Source organism: Bufo gargarizans, chromosome 9 (genome assembly GCF_014858855.1).
Source record: "Bufo gargarizans isolate SCDJY-AF-19 chromosome 9, ASM1485885v1, whole genome shotgun sequence".
NCBI lineage: Eukaryota > Metazoa > Chordata > Amphibia > Anura > Bufonidae > Bufo > Bufo gargarizans.
The window spans coordinates 180,856,960-180,874,164 of record NC_058088.1 but is presented as its reverse complement, the minus strand read 5'-3'; the positions used below and the strand labels follow the sequence as shown (position 1 = coordinate 180,874,164).

Genomic DNA, 17,205 nt, shown 5'->3' with positions numbered 1-17,205 from the left:
GGCATTGTGATATAAGAAAGTTTGCCATATTGGAAACCACAATAATAATGCTGTTGTCATCATCATAAATTATATAATTTTGTCTGTCTAAAGTCAGCACTGGGGGGGGGGGGGTCATGGCTGATGGATTTAAAGGGGTTGCCATACCTCTTGAAGTTTTGTGCCAAAAGCTTAGAACTGTCTAAATTAACAAACTGAGTAATAGTCACCTTACCAATCTCCCAGCCCTCCACTACAGTCAGCTTCTTTCCTGCCTAAAATGGCTGATTAAAGAGAATAATAGATTGGGGACATATTTTATTTTTTTACAGAAATGCATACCTTTTTTTGTCTTAAAATAATTTTAGTAAATAGATTTAAGCAAACATTTAGCTCTGTTTGTCTTCTGCAGCCTGCAGGTGTTCTCATACATTGCAGACCGCGTAGTACCATTCAATGTAAAAGCCGTCAGATGAGCTCTCTGGCGGCTCGGTCTGCAGCATCTCTCACTGCTCTCCTGAACTCAAATCTACGCCGACATCCAAATAAAATAAACTTACACCAAAAGGGGTTGTCAGCTTTATGAGCTTTCAGAAGAGAAGAAACAGCAAGCTACAGAGATGTCAGAGAGCTCAGACGACGGCTTTCGCACTGAATGGGACTAAGCAGCCTGGAATGTACGAGAGCATACTCCGGCTGCAGAAGGCAAACCGAGCAAAAGTTTTAATAAAACCCAAATTACAGAAATATTTTTTTTTTAGCCATAAAATAAATGGCTTTCCATATAAAATAACCCAGAGGTCTCCACTGCCTGTAAATCTAGCTTTCTTTGAAGCCGCTTTAAATATTACATTAGGGATATGGTCATGCTCATATTACATATTGTACTGGGTTATATATAAGACCTATAGATCCATCTTTTGCAGGAAGCATGAATACGGCACCTGTTTTTCTTGGCAGAGTATGGTATTCCATCGGAGAACACTACGGACGTCATATTCACTGAGCTGCACTATATCATGGCCGCTGTTCTTAGCCTGCGGAGAAAGGAACAGAGCCCTATAACACGTGCTAATTCATCTCCATGTGACACACGGATATATCGATAGAATCTACCAGATAAAACCGATATGTGGAAATTATCTACTAAAACTGGTGAAGAACAGACAAGTTTGAAGGAGTATTCGGCCTTTACCTGCTAATAGAATAAAATAACAAATATGCTCCTATTAACCTTTTAAATACCCTTTCGTTCTAGCAACCATGGTTCTAGAGGTGTTCTCTGCTTTGGATAATCTCATTTTGTTAGAAAGTGCCCTCAAAGTTAAGCCGATCACTGGTTGGCAGAAGCGGGCTGGCAGCAAGTGTTTAATGTCTGTGCAGCGCCACCACAGGGGAAATGTGGCATTACACAGTGCCCTCTGATATCAAATGAATGTAAAGGATGGATGTGTCAGGTCCTTCAAGGGGATGTCTCTGTAGCTGATTTCTACTCCAGCTATGTATAGTAAGGTATTTTAGTGGTTCCTTCTCCTTTAATTCCTTGTAATGTAGTTGTTTAGGGGTGCTTGAAGCCTGGCCGCATTTCTGAAGTATGAAGTAACTGTACATGAGTACTGCACACACTGAAAACCATTAGGTGGGGCTAGGAAGGTCCAGGAGACTAGAAAACTAGAAGACGTCACCAGGGTAAGCCCTCTTTCACACAGTCAGTATTTTTGCATCAGTATTTGTAAGCCAAAACCAGGAGTGGGTCCAAAACACAAAAGAGGCACAAATATTTTTGTTATACCTTTTCTCTGTAGATTCCACTTATGCTTTTGGCTTACAAATACTAATCAAATACTGATGCAAAATACTGACCAAATACTGGAACAGGCCTATGATGTGTCTTTCTACCATCACCACCTCCTATTTGTATCGTATGGTTGTCGGCCAGGTTCCATGTTGGGCGCTGGTCGATGGGAACTCGCTCATTTGTTCACGGCTTTGGTAACTGTTACTCAAGGCTAAGGCTAATGTTCACAATTGCAGAAGCTCCTTCGTAGATTTTGGCATATTTGGTACCCTATCTTTTCCAGGAAAAGATGGACACAATTACAAAATCTAAGAGACCCTATTACAAGTCAATGGGCTCTGTCAGGTGCCACTGGTGTCCATCATTTTTGATTTGTTGCTGCTATGATGGAACAGAAAACCAGAAATGACAACTAAGATTGAGCCTAAGGGAATGCAGTCATCAGCCACCTCAGAGCTGAATCTATGGCCCAATCAGGACATAAGGCAATGCCCTGATATTTTCAGGTGGGATTAAAAAAGTCTAACTCCCTCGAGAGAGTCCCCCACCTATCAGACAATGATGATAGGTCATCAATAGAAAAGTCTTGGAAAACCCCTTTAACCAATATACATGCATTTTGCCTTTTCATAAAACATACCTGTAAGAGGATGTCCTTGGGATTTTCCGTTACGGTGTCTGTAGACGGTGGGTAAGCAATACCTTTCAGTATAGTGTTGAACTGGTAATTGTCCCGTCTGCTCCGAACTCTAGTACGTGGTACTCTACAACTGCTAGAAATCATAGTCCTCTTTATGGAGGCCAAGTCTGGGCTCTTTTTCCTGGGAATCCATAAATCTAACTCGGGCACAGAGTCTAGAAATCTCCTAGCCGCTCTTCTCTCCTCATTGTCATCCTCATCTTCGCTGCTGCTACTACTACTACTACTACTCCTACTACTACTACTACTACAACTACTGCTGCTGCTATGAATACTACTGGTGCTGCTACTACTGATGATGAAGCTGCTGCTGCTACTTTCGCTGCTAATATCACTCATGTCTTCTTCACTCAGTTCCTCTTCTTTTATCTTCTTAGGCGCCTTGTTTTGTGGTCTCTTTTGTGGTGCTGCCTTTCGTGGCCTTTTCTGCGGTGCTGTATTTTGCGACCTTTTTCGTTTTCTAGTTTTCCCCTGAAAAGCCATAGAAAGACTTAATAGGATAAAAGGACAAGGGTGTTGATCTGAACCATTACGTCGCATGTGAATAAACACATTTAATTAAAAACTGTGCCGTTGGTAAAATGGCTGTAAACAGTGCAACCTGAAACCAGCAATGGCTAGGAGATGCCATACCTCTGCATGCGTGCGACCGCTCCATTCATTTCTATGGGAGACCCGCAGATAGTCGAGCGCTGTACTCGGAATCACCAGAACTCCTATAAAAATTAACAGAGCGGCCACACGTCTGTGCGACGGTTCGCACCGTTATTTTCAGAGGGCCTGCAGGGGGTATAGGGCTTCTATACTTGTGATCAGTGGGGTCTCAACTGTAGGACCCCCCCCCCACCAATCACTGTGGATAGTGGATACATTTTAACAACTGGAATACCCCTTTAACCCCATAGTGACCACCCATACACCTTTTTACGGAGGTCACTAAAGGGACCTTAGGTGGGTCACTGCCTTTTCACAGCAACCCGGTCTCCTGCATTAACAGCCCGGACCGGCAGGAGTGTCTATCCTGCCGGTCCGGGCTGTTAAACCCCTTGCATATAGCATTGGCATCTGCTGCATGTAAGCAGTGACAGAGGGACCGGACTCCCTCTGTCTCCCATCGGCACCCCGCAAATGCGATCGGAGTGCCGAGGTGTGTATCGGGATAGTGCATTGTATTTGAAAAGCAATCAAAATATTGCCTGTTATAGTCCCCTTATGGGACTAGTAAAATAAATAAAAAAATAAATAATTAAAAAATAATATGCTTTTCAATGAAAAAAATTTAATAAAATAAAATCTCCCCCAAATGTTTGGTATCACCGTGTCCATAAGGACCTGCATTACACAAATATCATGTAAATAAGCCCCTACAGTGAATGCCATTAAAGAAAAAAAATATATAAAAATGCCAGAATTGCTAACTTATTCTTAGTCGACACAGAAAAAGTGTTATTTATCCCAAAATGATACAAATGTAAACTACAATTCGTTCAGCAAAAATCAAGCCCTCACACAACTCCACAGAAAGAAAAATAAGAAAGTTATGGGTCTTAGGATACAGCGGTGCAAAAAGGGGTTTTATTGAACAAAATTAGTAAAAAGTAAAAATAAATATATATGTATTTGGCATCGCTGTAATTATACTGACCAAGAGAATAAAGATATCATGTTATTTATGTCGAATAATGAACGGCGCAAAATTTAGATCGTAAAAACTCAATGGCAGTATTTCTGTTATTTTTCCAATCTCCGTCTCAGAAGGTTAATAAAAGTTAAATCAGAAAGTTATGTGTACTCCAAACCATTAAAAACTACCTGAAAATATTTTCACCCCGGCAGCCCCCCTGAGGCTAGCTTCGGAGCATCTCATGCTCCGATGCGCTCCCTTGTCCTGCGCTGTATCGCGCAGGGCACAGGCTCTTTTGTTTATCATAACGCACTGCCGGGCGGAAGCTTCCGCCCGGCAGTGTGTTTGGTGATGTCACCGGCTCTGATGGGCAGGCCTTAGCGCTCATCAGTGTCGGTGACCCCATCAGGCTTACTGGAAGCCCCATGGAGAGCCCCGGTACGTCACCGGAACTCCTAAAAATGCCTTTTAGCGCAGAGCAAAGGAGGTGGCTGCCTGGGTGAAAATGGGGATATGTCCGGGTTCAGCTCTGAACCCGGACAACCCCTTTAAGGCCGATGGGCTGGTAACAGAGGTGTCTGGCAGTAGCTTAGTTCCCTCCACGATGTAACTACCAGGGTTGCAGGCATAGCAGCTGCTATGGGGCCGTTCTGCAGCCAGACACAAGGTGCAGTTAGTGGTAAAATGTACATAAAGTGCCTTGAAAAATGTAATACAACCCCATTCTAAGTTTTACTATGAAACATCATGATTACTTCTATCACATGTTCATTATACTTGCATGTGACACCACTTTGTGCATTGTGTCAATGCTGTGACACTAACTTGGCTTCACTACACACACACTATTCCACTATTATTACATGACTATGTGCATTATCCTTGTTCTATGACATCATTGTGTGCTTTAGCCGTGTGCATTAAAGAGGACAATCATAAGCTTTGCTAAACATGGTGAAATGGGGCCCCATTCCAAGTGTAGCCTGGGGCCCCATGGTTGTTTGTTACGCCACCGCTTTTCCCTCTCCCCACTGAGAACACTTGCACACTCGGCCAAGCTGAACGTGTATGTGCATGCGAGAGCCGGGAGGGATGGGTCTTGGCTGAAAGAGACCTATCTAATGTGCATGGCCGGCCTTACTCCTTCACTGGTAATAAATAAGTGATAAAATAAATATTAATTACGGGAAAAACTATAATTTTTTTGTTTTTCTTTGTATGGCAGAAGGTGTACAGAGACATTCAATGGAAAGCAATACCTTGAAATAACCGTTCATATTCTTCCATTTGCTCAGGCACTGGGATCCTGTCCGGTGTGTTATTTCTCTGCCAACTTTAGCCCAATGACCTGTAAGGTAATGAAAAAATGTTAAATAAGTCAAGTCATTAACAGATACAAGGGCAGGATCATGACTAGCATCAGTGACTCACCTACTCCATACTTCTTAGTCAACTCCACTAGCTTTTCTTCTTCTTCCGGGGTCCATTTGCCCTTTTTCACATCCTTGTGAAGTCCCTTATAATACCTGAGAGAAGAACCGTTCAGTTTATTTTATTTAGTAATGCAGTTGATAACAAACGTGATAAAGAACTGGGGGGGTCCTACCACCAGAACCCCCGTAACCAGCAGGATGAAGCACTCGGGCACTACTCCAGACAACTGTGCCAGGTACTGGTGCTCAGCCACATTAACGGACACAGTGTTGGAACCCATTATAAGACAACGGGGACCATACGACAGATTCGGCAGAGAATGGTGGCTTCAGTTAAGAACACAGCCTTAGCTGCACCATGAGCACCACTACTATCGGTGGACCGTGTGAAAGCAGCCCCTTACAGTGGGCTCACAAGCATAGTACAAATACTAATACAACCGTTTTCACCCATATTAGGGAGAGTTCACATCATTGTTTTATTTTCCGTTCTTCTGATTGGTCAGTACAGAAAAAACAAAACAGGATCCTGTAAGATACGGATCCTGTGCAGCAGTTATGTATATTTGGCATCTGTTTGAGCCATTTCTGTCTGAGATCCGTTTTCCTAGATGGAAAAAAATACCACATGCAGTCTGCCAAACGTGCATAACGGATGCACAGAATCCGTTTTTTTACAGAATTCTGTTCTGGGTTTTTTCTGTTCTTCTGACGGATCAGAACAACAGAAAATGAAACGATGATGTGAACTGACCCTAAGGCGCATTGCGCCCTTTCTGATATATACAAAAGAATTGAAAAATTCTTTTTTGGAAAGAAAAAAAGAATAATGACCTTTCACGACACTGGATATCACTCCTTCCAGGAACTTCCAATCGGATTTTGTACCAATCCTTTTCTCCATATTTCTCCACAGCTTTTAATAACAGCTAAAGATATAGAAAAAGTAAATGAATTATAATAAGTGCTTCTGGTCAGTAACACAAGGGTACTTCGCATCTGGCTAGATATCAATAAATGATGCTGCACTTTATAGCCTTAAAGGGTTGTTTAAGTTAATTTTTTTTGTTCTTTGCATATTTCTAACTAAGCAAATGTAAAGGGTTTTCAGTTCGCTTCCTTCATCTACAGTGGCCCTGTTCTCCTAAGTTAGCTGAGATGTCAGCTTCTTTCTCTGCTCGGACGACGTTCGGTGCACAAGCCTGGGCTTCAGGAGAGAGCAAGTCTCCCTCTGTGCGCAGAACGTCACTGTAAAGGGTGCGCTGGTTGGAATGACAAGCCACGCCCCCTGCACTGCCGATCTGCTGGCCATGCCCCCTGCACTGCCGATCTGCTGGCCATGCCCCCTGCACTGCCCTTATACCATCAGCAGCACAGCTCCAGGGATGGAGGCTCTGCTTCAGGTGCTGAGCAGCTGCAGGGTTTGCTCTTCTCCAAGTACCAAGAAGATATATGCTGTGCACAGGATCTTCCCTCCTCACCTTGCAGACACAGAGCTGACAGACACAAGAGGAGTTCTCTCCTCTGTAATCTTCTGAAGCTATAAAAAAAAAGTGTCTGCAGAACACTGCACAATACAGGTACAGGGAAGATCCTGTGTGTATCAGAAATGTCACTGTGCAGCTGGGACTTGTAGTCCTACACATACAACATGCTGCTGAGTATCCCAGCAGTCAGACTGCAGGCAGGGAAACACTTTTATTCACTCCCTTTGCAGTGCAGGAGGAAGGGAAAGGCAGGCTTTGTTGACACCCACAAATATTAATGACTAAAACCTCAGTGACTGTTGTTACACGTCCCCACAGCTCTGCAACTGCATGTCAACAAAGGGGCCAGAAGAGAACTAGGGAAATAAACAAATGTAATCTTTTTGCCTAAAACTTGCTTAGCTTATGTATTTATTGCTGCCCATCAGAGTTACAGTGCTTTAGTTTTTTTTTGTTTTGTTTTTACATAACTCAGACAACCCCTTTAAAGTAATGATATACCCACTTAGATAGGCCATTGCTTCCTCATCAGTGAGGATACAACCACCAGGACCCACAAATCCTGAGAATGAAGGGGCTGCAGCGCAACCCCTTCTAAGTGTTCCTGGATGTGCAGAGAACTGCAGCTGGTCGTCAATCAGAACATTACAAGATGTGAATACGTTCTAGCTGATGTCTGCCAGTGTTTTGACCCTTACCGCATCTTCTTCTTTGCTCCAGAGTCCCTTCTTCAGATAGGGATCAAGACATTTCGACCATCGATTAAGCAGCTGCATTGAGTCTCTGCCTTCCATAAAATAGGAAACTGAAAAATATAGATACACGTAATTAATATGAGGTCTAATTCACGTGCCAATAATGTATTGTTACTGGTAGATGTAACTGGCAATGGCAGTCCATGGAATATTTCGGGCCAGCAGTTTATACTGCAGTGGAGCTTTTCTACTTTATCTGGAGAAAGCAAGTTTGTCAATTTATAGATTATAAAGAGCGGTCTCACAAGGGGCATAAAAGTTGACATTCAACAGATCGATTCCTCTCTCCCAACATCTGCCACCAGGGAATAGTCGTTACACCCCATGAACATGTTCGGCAGGTTTGGCTGACATTAATTTATTGTGTATCTCCAGTCTATGTATCTCCTTGGATTGGAAAAGACACTTTACAAGTACCCTGCGGGTTAGAATAGAGGATGATCATGTATATGCCATACCTAACTACTCCCTATTAGGATATATTAGATTTATCAAATTTGACATTTTTGCTAAATTTTAAACATGTACAGTGAGGAACAGAAGTATTTGAACACCCTGCGATTTTGCAAGTTCTCCACTTAGAAATCATGGAGGGGTCTGAAATTCACATTGTAGGTGCATTCCCACTCTGAGAGACAGAATAAATAAAATATTCAGGAAATCACATTGTATGATTTTTAAAGAATGTATTTGTCTTGCACTGCTGAGCAGAAGTATTTGAACACCTGAGAAACAGCAAGAATTCTGTCTCTCAAAGACCTGTTTCTGTGCCTTTAAAAAGTCCACCTCGCCTCAACTCATCAATCTAACTTAGTAGCACCTGTCCACCCCACAGTCAGTCAGACGCCAACTACTACCATGGGCAAGACCAAAAGAGCTGTCAAAAGATACCAGAGACAAAATTGTGGACCTCCACAAGGCTGGAAAGGGCTACAGGGCAATTGCCAAGCAGCTTGGTGAAAATAGATCAACTGTTGGAGCAATTGTTAGAAATATAAAAGGCTAAAGACGACTGTCAGTCTCCCTCGGACTGCGGCTCCATGCAAGATCTCACCTCGTGGGGTATCACTGCTGATAAGAAAGGGGAGTAGTCAGCCCAGAACTACAAGGGAGGAGCTGGTCAATGACATGAAGAGAGCTGGGACCACAGTTTCAAAGGTCACTGTCGGTAGAACACTACACAGTCATGGTTTCATCATGCATTGCACGGAAGATTCCCCTGTTCAAGTCATCGCGTGTCCAGGCCCGTCTGAAGTTTGCCAATGACCATCTGGATGATCCAGAGGAGGCATGAGAAAGTCATGTGGTCAGATGAGACCAAAGTAGAACTTTTTGGTCTAAACGTCACTCGTCGTGTTTGGAGAAAAAAGAAGGATGAGTTGCATCCCAAGAACACCATCCCTACTGTGAAGCATGGGGGGGTAACATCATGCTTTGGGGGTGCTTTTCTGCGAAGGGGACAGGACGACTTCACTGTATTAAGGAGAGGATGAATGGGGCCCATTTATTGTGAGATTTTGAGCAACAACCTTCTTCCCTCAGTCAGAGCAATGAAGATGGGTCGTGGCTGGGTCTTCCAACATGACAACGACCCGAAGCACACAGCCAGGATAACCAAGGAGTGGCTCCGTAAGAAGCATATCAAGGTTCTGGAGAGGCCTAGCCAGTCTCCAGACCTAAATCCAATAGAACATCTTTGGAGGGAGCTGAAACTCTGCGACAGCCCCGAAACCTGACAGATCTAGAGGAGATCTGTGTGGAGGAGTGGGCCAAAATCCCTGCTGCCGTGTGTGCAAAGCTGGACAAGAACTGCAGGAAACGTCTGACCTCTGTAACTGCAAACAAAGGCGTCTGCACCAAATATTAACACTGATTTTCTCATGTTTTCAAATACTTATGTTCAGCAGTGCAAGACAAATACATTCTTTAAAAATCATACAATGCGAGTTCCGGATTTTTTAAATTTTATTCTGTCTCTCAGAGTGGGAATGCACCTAGAATGTGAATTTCAGACCCCTCCATGATTTCTAAGTGGGAGAACTTGCAAAATCGCAGGGTGTTCAAATACTTTGTTCCTCAGTGTATATGTATGTATGGGTGCTATACTCACTCTTGCGGTAAGGTATGTGCATCCCCACCCTCATTCGCTGGACAAAATACATCAGCATCTCATCTTCTTCCTTGGTGAACTCTTTCCTCTTAAAATCTTTGCTGCTGAGCTGGAATTGCTGGAGGCACTGGAAGGCCGTTCTCTGTGTCTGCTCGAGTGAAACATATAAGTGAAAAACTTCTGGTCTATACAAACCGAATCTACTGCTATTGAGGCATTTAAATGGGTACTCTGGGACTAAAGTAATGATTGCCTATCAGTTGGATTTCGTAGGCCTCAACCTCTGGGACACCCACCGTTCAGCCTAATGACGAAGTCTCCTTATTATGCTCATTGGTAGGTAAATCACCACCAATTAAAGGGTTTTCCAGGAGCTAGATACTGATGACCTATTCTCATCCATCGATGGGATTACGACTCTCAGCAGCCTTGCTGAAGAGGCCGAGGCTCTCAGACAAGCATTGCGGCCTCTTCAAAGTATACCAAGCACAGCATCGCACATTGTATAGCAGCAGTGCTTGGTAATGCAGCTCAACTACTTTCAATTAAATGGGACTGAGCTGCAGAAAAGTAATGGCTGATGGACGGGCCGCCACAGGCCGAGGAAGAGGCTGCAGCATTTGCCCGAGCTTAGCGGACCCTTTCAACAGCTGATTGGCAGGGGATGCTGTGAGTCAGACCCCCAGCAATCAGATATTAATGACCTGTCCTGAGATCAGGTCATTAACAATTAATTCTAAAAAAAACTTTAAACACTGATGACATCTTGGTTACAAATAGGCCAAAGCACCACACTCACCCCCAGCTCCTCGGCTATTAGTTCCCAGTTCACACAGTTGTGTTCTTTCGCAATTTCTTGCAATTTTTTTATTTCATCTTCTTTCCAGGGCTCCTTGTTGACATGAGGGTGCAGATGGTTCTTCCAAATCTTACTAATCCTATCCGCATTGTGAATGCCTTCAAACTGAGAACAGGGATTTCATAATGTCAAATGTGTATTATAAGCCACTTTTCCACTGCATTCAACTGCTCACAGTTTGCAAGATCTCTTTGCTGTCAGTGAATGTGGACCTGTCCTGGTCATGTCTAACAAAGGCCAATTTCATACAAGCACATGTAAATACGCTTCGTGTGTCAGAGGTATTTCCTGTCCTGAAGTCTGCTGCTGCGACATGGACCCACAGTTATGTGTACAATTCATTAGAATTGAGGTTAGGCAGCAAGACACAGCATTATAAATCATTATAATGCCTTGGCACCGTGTCATAAGAGCAGCATTCAGGACAGGAAATCTCTCCGACACATGGAGCGTATTTCTCACACTGAATACACTTGTGTGGAATTGCAAGAGAGGCCCCTGATACACTAGCAAGCCTCACAGAATAGAATATCTACTCACTGACTGCAAGCAGAAATCTTGAAAACATTGAGCTCTTACACAAAGGATATTAGAAATCTGCAGAACTTTGCAAATTGCAATGTACAGTTAATATGTCTTCTCTACAAAAAACATTAGTTTATATGTGATTTATTGCATATTGCTGATTAACCTTTTATGTACTTTTATTCTGTATCTACACTACTGCTCTAACCTTTTTGGCTTAATATTAATAAAAAGTTTGATACAGAAAACCATTTTAAAGAAGAATTCTCACATTCATCTTATGAAAGACCATGGAGTTAATTAAAGGGGTATTCCTGTTAGAACAACGTATCCCCTATCCATGGATAGAAGATAACTGTCAGATTGGTAGGGATCTGATGCTAGGACCCCCGCATATCAAGAGGCCCTGTGCTCCTGTATGAAGAGAGTGGCAGGACGAGCAAACAGACTGCTCCTCCATTCATCTCTTTGGGAATGCCAGAAACAGCCCAGTACAGCGCTCAGCTATGTCCATCAATCCCACAAGTGTTTGAATCTTGCAGAATGGTGCATTATCAACCTGCCTTTCCATTCGTATGCAGACATTCATGATCGATGGGGGTCCTAGCAGTCTAACTGGAAAACCCCTAAAAATATTTTTTTATCTAAAGCATGAATAACGTCCTTCCTATTGCCAGTATGCTTTACAGGGGCTTCAAGTTAGGCTACTTTCACATTAGCGTTTTTTGCAGATCCGTCATGGATCTGCAAAAACGCTTCAGTTACCATAATACAACCGCAAGCATCCGTCATGAACGGATCCGGTTGTATTATGTCTTCTATAGTAATGACGGATCCTTCATGAACACCACTGAAAGTCAATGGGGGACGGATCCGTTTTCTATTGTGTCAGAGAAAACTGATCCGTCCCATTGACTTACATTGTGTGTCAGGACGGATCCGTTTTGCTCCGCACCACATTGTGGACAGAAAAACGCTGCTTGCAGCATTATTCTGTCCAAACGGAACGGAATGCATTTTGGTGCATTCCGTTTTGTTCAGTTCAGTTTTGTCCTCGTTGACAATGAATGGGGACAAAACTGAAGCGTTTTCCTCCGCTATTGAGATCCTATGACGGATCTCAATAGCAGAATTGAAAACGCTAATGTGAAAGTAGCCTCAGTAATGAGGAGTAGACCTTTAAAGAAGCCATAGGCCTTATGGCACCCGACAAAGCATCGCTCCTTCTATTTTCTTTGCAAAGAGAGTAACATTACATGTTCCTATAGGTAGGCAACTCCATCATATAGAACAACTTTCCTCCAACATATCCAATTGTGTAAAGTTTGTAAATTACCAAGCCAGACATCCAAAAAAAAGAGCCCGAGTCTCACTTACATAGACATTAGAAATCTTCTCCCAGTCATGATCGTCGGTTCTTTGCCCCAAAAGAGTTTCCTCTGGAAGTTGGCTGAATGGAAAAAAAAAATGGAAAAACAAAAATACAACTTGAAATCTCACCAAGACAGCACCACGTAACAAGTCTGCAAAAGAAAAAGAGTCAACCCCTGTTCATCCATATTAGGGAATATGGACAAGATAAAGGGGCTTCCCTTACTAAAGAGCCTCCACCATAAGCCAAAAAGGAGAGATGCTCTGTAGGCCATACTACATTTCCCATGCAAAATGATCTGTTTGACAGGAGAAGGATCTGAGACGATCAGCTCATTGCCCTGGGTGGTGCATTTTCGAAGGGGCTGTCCAGGATTTTATTATTGATGGTCTATCCTCAGGATAAGCAATCAATATCTGATTGGCGGGGGTCCGACACCCAGCAACCCCTTCAATCAGCCATGGCCTTTCGGCAGCTTAGTAAAAGGGACTGAACTATAAACTGTTTTGGAATAGCTCTGGTGCAAAAACTACATAGCAGCGTCCATTCTGTCAATTCACTTCAATGGGAGCAGCGCTGCAATAACCAGCTCCGTCCACTACACAATAGAAGGAGCTGTGGAGTTCCACCGCTGGAGCTACTGCAGAACAGCTGATCGGCATAGGTACCGGGTGTCAGAGCCCCTCCGACCAGATACCAATGGCCTATGTTGGACATGTACTTTCCTTGGCAAGGCCTTTATACGAAAATGCATTATGGCGAACCAATCTGAATTCTGACAGCCATCACTTTTATATTTTTACACCTTTGTTGCTAATTGAAACCTTGTTTTGTGCAGAGCGTTTGTAAGTTGTTGTTTTTTTTTTTAGCCAATCTGATTAAAAGTGACGATAGGACAGAGTTCATGTGAAATAAATATTTTACTGAACAAAATATGAAATAGTAACTTACTTGATATCATCTATGTCCCGCTCTACCTCTTGGATCTGCTTCGCAATAATGCTTTTGTCAACATCATTTTTGGCATTATCCCACTTCTGCTGCAGATATTCAAACCTGGAAAGTCACAGACATAGGAAAGTATAAAACATATAACTCAATGAATCCAAAACGTCAGAGTATTTCAGCTAATCTGCATCCAAACAAAGTACTAGATTAACATAAAATCATGACAGCCATGTATGTTTGGGTTTGGAGATGACATGCATCAGTACTGATTTGGCTGCAAAAATAAAATAAAAATAAATAAATAAATAAAAATTGTGTATATATATATATACACATACATTTTTTTAAAATATCTTGTGCCCCCCGCTGCCCCATTCAAACTCTACGGGGCATCTTCAGTAGTCACATACGCTTTGATTGAAGCAGCAGAGCGCATGTTCGACCGCCGCTCCACGTCAGGGGATACAGGACTAGCTCTCAGACACTTACCACCTATCCTATGGCTGGGAATAGCTGCAGTTCTAGGACAACCTCTTTAAAATACATTTTCTAGAATTTAATTATTAGTGACCTATCCTCAGATAATGGATCAGTGGAGGTCCAACGGGTGGCACTCCCACCGATCAGCTGTTTTAGGAGGATGTGATGCTCAGGTGAATAGTGTGGCCGCTTCATAGTATACCGAGCACAGCGCAGCTCAATCCCATTCACTTGAACGGGACTGAGTGGCCCAAGTAACCGATCAGCTGGTTGAAGGCTTGTCTTCTTAGGCCTTTGACATTAAAAGGATTGGCCAGTTTACATCACTAGCTTCACATGTGCTGGCAACACTATTGGACATCAGTGCAAATAGTTTAATAATGCTTTTTACTAGCTACATGCATGTGCCGTTACCAGCACGTGTGCAGCTATTAGTATAAACTGGCCGAACCCTGGGAAGACAAAGACAAAAGCCTAGGAAGACAAGCCTTCGACCAGCTGACTGGCAGGTCGCCAAGTGTCAGACGCCAATGATCTGATACTGATGATCTATCCTGAGCAGTTTTTTTTTATTCATTTCATTTAAGGGGTTGGCTCACCTCAGACATTGTTGGCATATTGCACCTATCTCCAGATCGGAGAGCAGCCATGCATACGTTCACCACTTTGGGAGTACCAAAAAAACATCCAAGCGCAGGCTCAGTTATTTCCAGTAGTCCAATAGCAGTGAATGGAGCGGCCATGCCTGCGCAGTGCGCTCTCCATTCACCGCTATAGAATGCCTGAAAACAGGCTTCGAAGCTCCAATAGCGATGAATGGAGAGCATGCTGCGCTTTTGCAGTGTGCTCTCCTTCACTCTGGGCGACTCACTGTGGATATAGGAGCGGGCCCCAAAGGCGGGACCTGCAGTTACCTGACACTGATGGCATATCCAAGCGATATGCCACCAATGTTTGAGATGAGCCAACCACGTTAATATTTAAACCCCAGAAAACCCCTTTAAGCTTTTCCATACGATACATACAATCCATGGAAAAACCTTTATTGTTGCGAATTTTGCACACTTACTTGAGTAATTTGGGTTGAAGCATTCTTTGTAAGCTGTCACTCACAATTGCCTTTCTTAACTCTTCATTGTCTGCAGTCCTCCCTGCACATCGGAAAGATAGCCAAAAAATAAATGCGTCTTCTGCGCTAAACAGAGAAAACATTTAACAGCATTTTACTTTATTCTGGTAGGTGCAACATTGGTGCGGTACCTAATCAACCAGGTCTTCACTCAACTTCCAAAAAAAAAAAAAGAATAAAACGCCATACACCTTCAATAACTGACTAGTGTTTCTCTAAACATGGCCCTCCACAGACACAGACTCAGCTCATCCAAGTGTCTATGTGCGCTCAATGGAGAGAGGGACTAAACATTCCCTGCAGACTATCTTCCTTGGGAACAAAGAATGGGTCTTGTTGAAATTCAACATGTCCAATCCTCCCAGGCATTTGCAGAAGGAACGTCAGCTGAAAATCTTAGGCCACATGGACACAACAACTAGACTTTTGTACTTACTGTAAAATCTGTTTCTCTTCCGTTCATTGGGGGACACTGAGTGTTGTCTGCATCCGTATGTCCGTTCCGCAAAAAAGATAGAGCATGTCCTATTCTTACCCATTCTGCAGACTAGAATAGCCATTTTGTAACATAGGGCTGGATGTGTGGAATGGGAAAATCTGGAACTCTAATGGCAGGTATCCGTATTTTGCAAATCCGTTATTTGCGGACAGCAAAATGTATAGTTTCTCATCCGTATCATTGGGAGACACAGGCTTGACCATGGGTATAGTTGTTGCCACTACGAGGCGACACTAAGCACAAAAGTGTGAGCTCCTCACCTTCAGCTATACCCTTCCTGCAGGGACTAAGCTAAAACAGTCAGTGCAAAAGCAGTAGGAGAAGCAAGACAAAAAAAACACACTATGTACAAACCCAGAATCATGCAGGCCACAACGAGGCCCGTAACCAGAGAGAACGGGTGGGAGCTGTGTCCCCCAATGAACGGAAGAGAAACAGATTTTACGGTGAGTACAAAAATCTAGTTTTCTCATCCACATCACTGGGGGACACAGGCTTGACCATGGGACGTTACAGAGCAGTACCAGGGGAGGGTCATAAATGAAGAAGCCATCCGACCAATCAGAGAACCGCTGTCTGCAAAACTCTAGGCCCCAGAGAAGCGTCAGAAGATGCAAAGGTGTGCACTCAAAATTTGGAAAAGGTGTACACAGACGACCAGGTAGTCGCCCTCCACACCTGAAGGGCCGAAGCCCCGTGATGTACCACTCAAGAGGCCCCCACTGCCCGAGCAGAATAAGCAGTCACCCGGAAGGGCGGAGCCCGGTCACTGATGTGGTACGCTTCAACAATGGCCATACGAATCCATCGGGAAATGGAAACTTTGGACGCAGCCAGCCCTAGTCTCGGTCCCTCTGGAATGACGAATAATGAATCCGTCTGTTGGAAAGAGGACGTCTGAGACAGATAGATGCGAATGGCCCGAACTAAATCCAGAGTGTGGAGCGACTGCTCCCGAGGATGAGACGGGGCAGGACAAAAGGAAGGGAGAATGATCTCTTCATTGAGATAGAATGCCGACACGACCTTCGGAAGGACTGGACGAAGGACTACCTTGTCATGATGGAGGATAAGAAAGGGCGACCGACAAAAAAGAGCCATTAGTTCCGACAACCTACAGATGGAAGTGGCTGCCAACAAAAAGGCCACCTTGTAGGACAGTAAGCAAAAGGACACCTGCTGCAAAAGCTAAAACGGAGAGGACTGGAGAGCGCTGAGCACCAGATTAAGACCCCGAGGATTCAACCGAGGCCGGTAAGGGGGCGCAGCATGCACCACCACCTGCAGGAAGGTCCGAACCGCAGAAATTTAAGCCATATTCCGCTGAAAAAGAATTGAAAGGGACGTTTGACGGAACTGAGAGCCAGCCCTAAGTCCATGCCCGACTGCAGGAAAAACAAGAGTTGCTGCAACGCGAACCGAATGGAAGACAACTGGCGGTGTTCGCACTAACTAAAGTAGGACTTCCAGGTCCGGTGATAGATCCGGGAGGACGATGGCTTCCTAG

At 43.7% G+C, this 17,205-nt stretch overlaps 1 protein-coding gene across 2 annotated transcripts in view; it reads right to left on the bottom strand.

Moving 5' to 3' along the window:
- SNAPC4 (small nuclear RNA activating complex polypeptide 4) overlaps positions 1-17,205 on the bottom strand; it is a 48,139-nt gene that overhangs the window by 18,032 nt on the left and 12,902 nt on the right. For both annotated transcript variants that reach the window (XM_044306454.1, XM_044306453.1), the window contains exons 6-16: positions 15,140-15,221; positions 13,594-13,698; positions 12,648-12,720; positions 10,686-10,850; positions 9,887-10,034; positions 7,720-7,826; positions 6,369-6,463; positions 5,533-5,627; positions 5,361-5,449; positions 2,418-2,948; positions 924-1,016 (exon numbers count right to left, since the gene is read on the bottom strand). In XM_044306454.1, the coding sequence (XP_044162389.1) occupies positions 924-1,016; positions 2,418-2,948; positions 5,361-5,449; positions 5,533-5,627; positions 6,369-6,463; positions 7,720-7,826; positions 9,887-10,034; positions 10,686-10,850; positions 12,648-12,720; positions 13,594-13,698; positions 15,140-15,221 (1,583 nt within the window). The remainder of the gene's footprint in view (positions 1-923; positions 1,017-2,417; positions 2,949-5,360; positions 5,450-5,532; positions 5,628-6,368; positions 6,464-7,719; positions 7,827-9,886; positions 10,035-10,685; positions 10,851-12,647; positions 12,721-13,593; positions 13,699-15,139; positions 15,222-17,205) is intronic.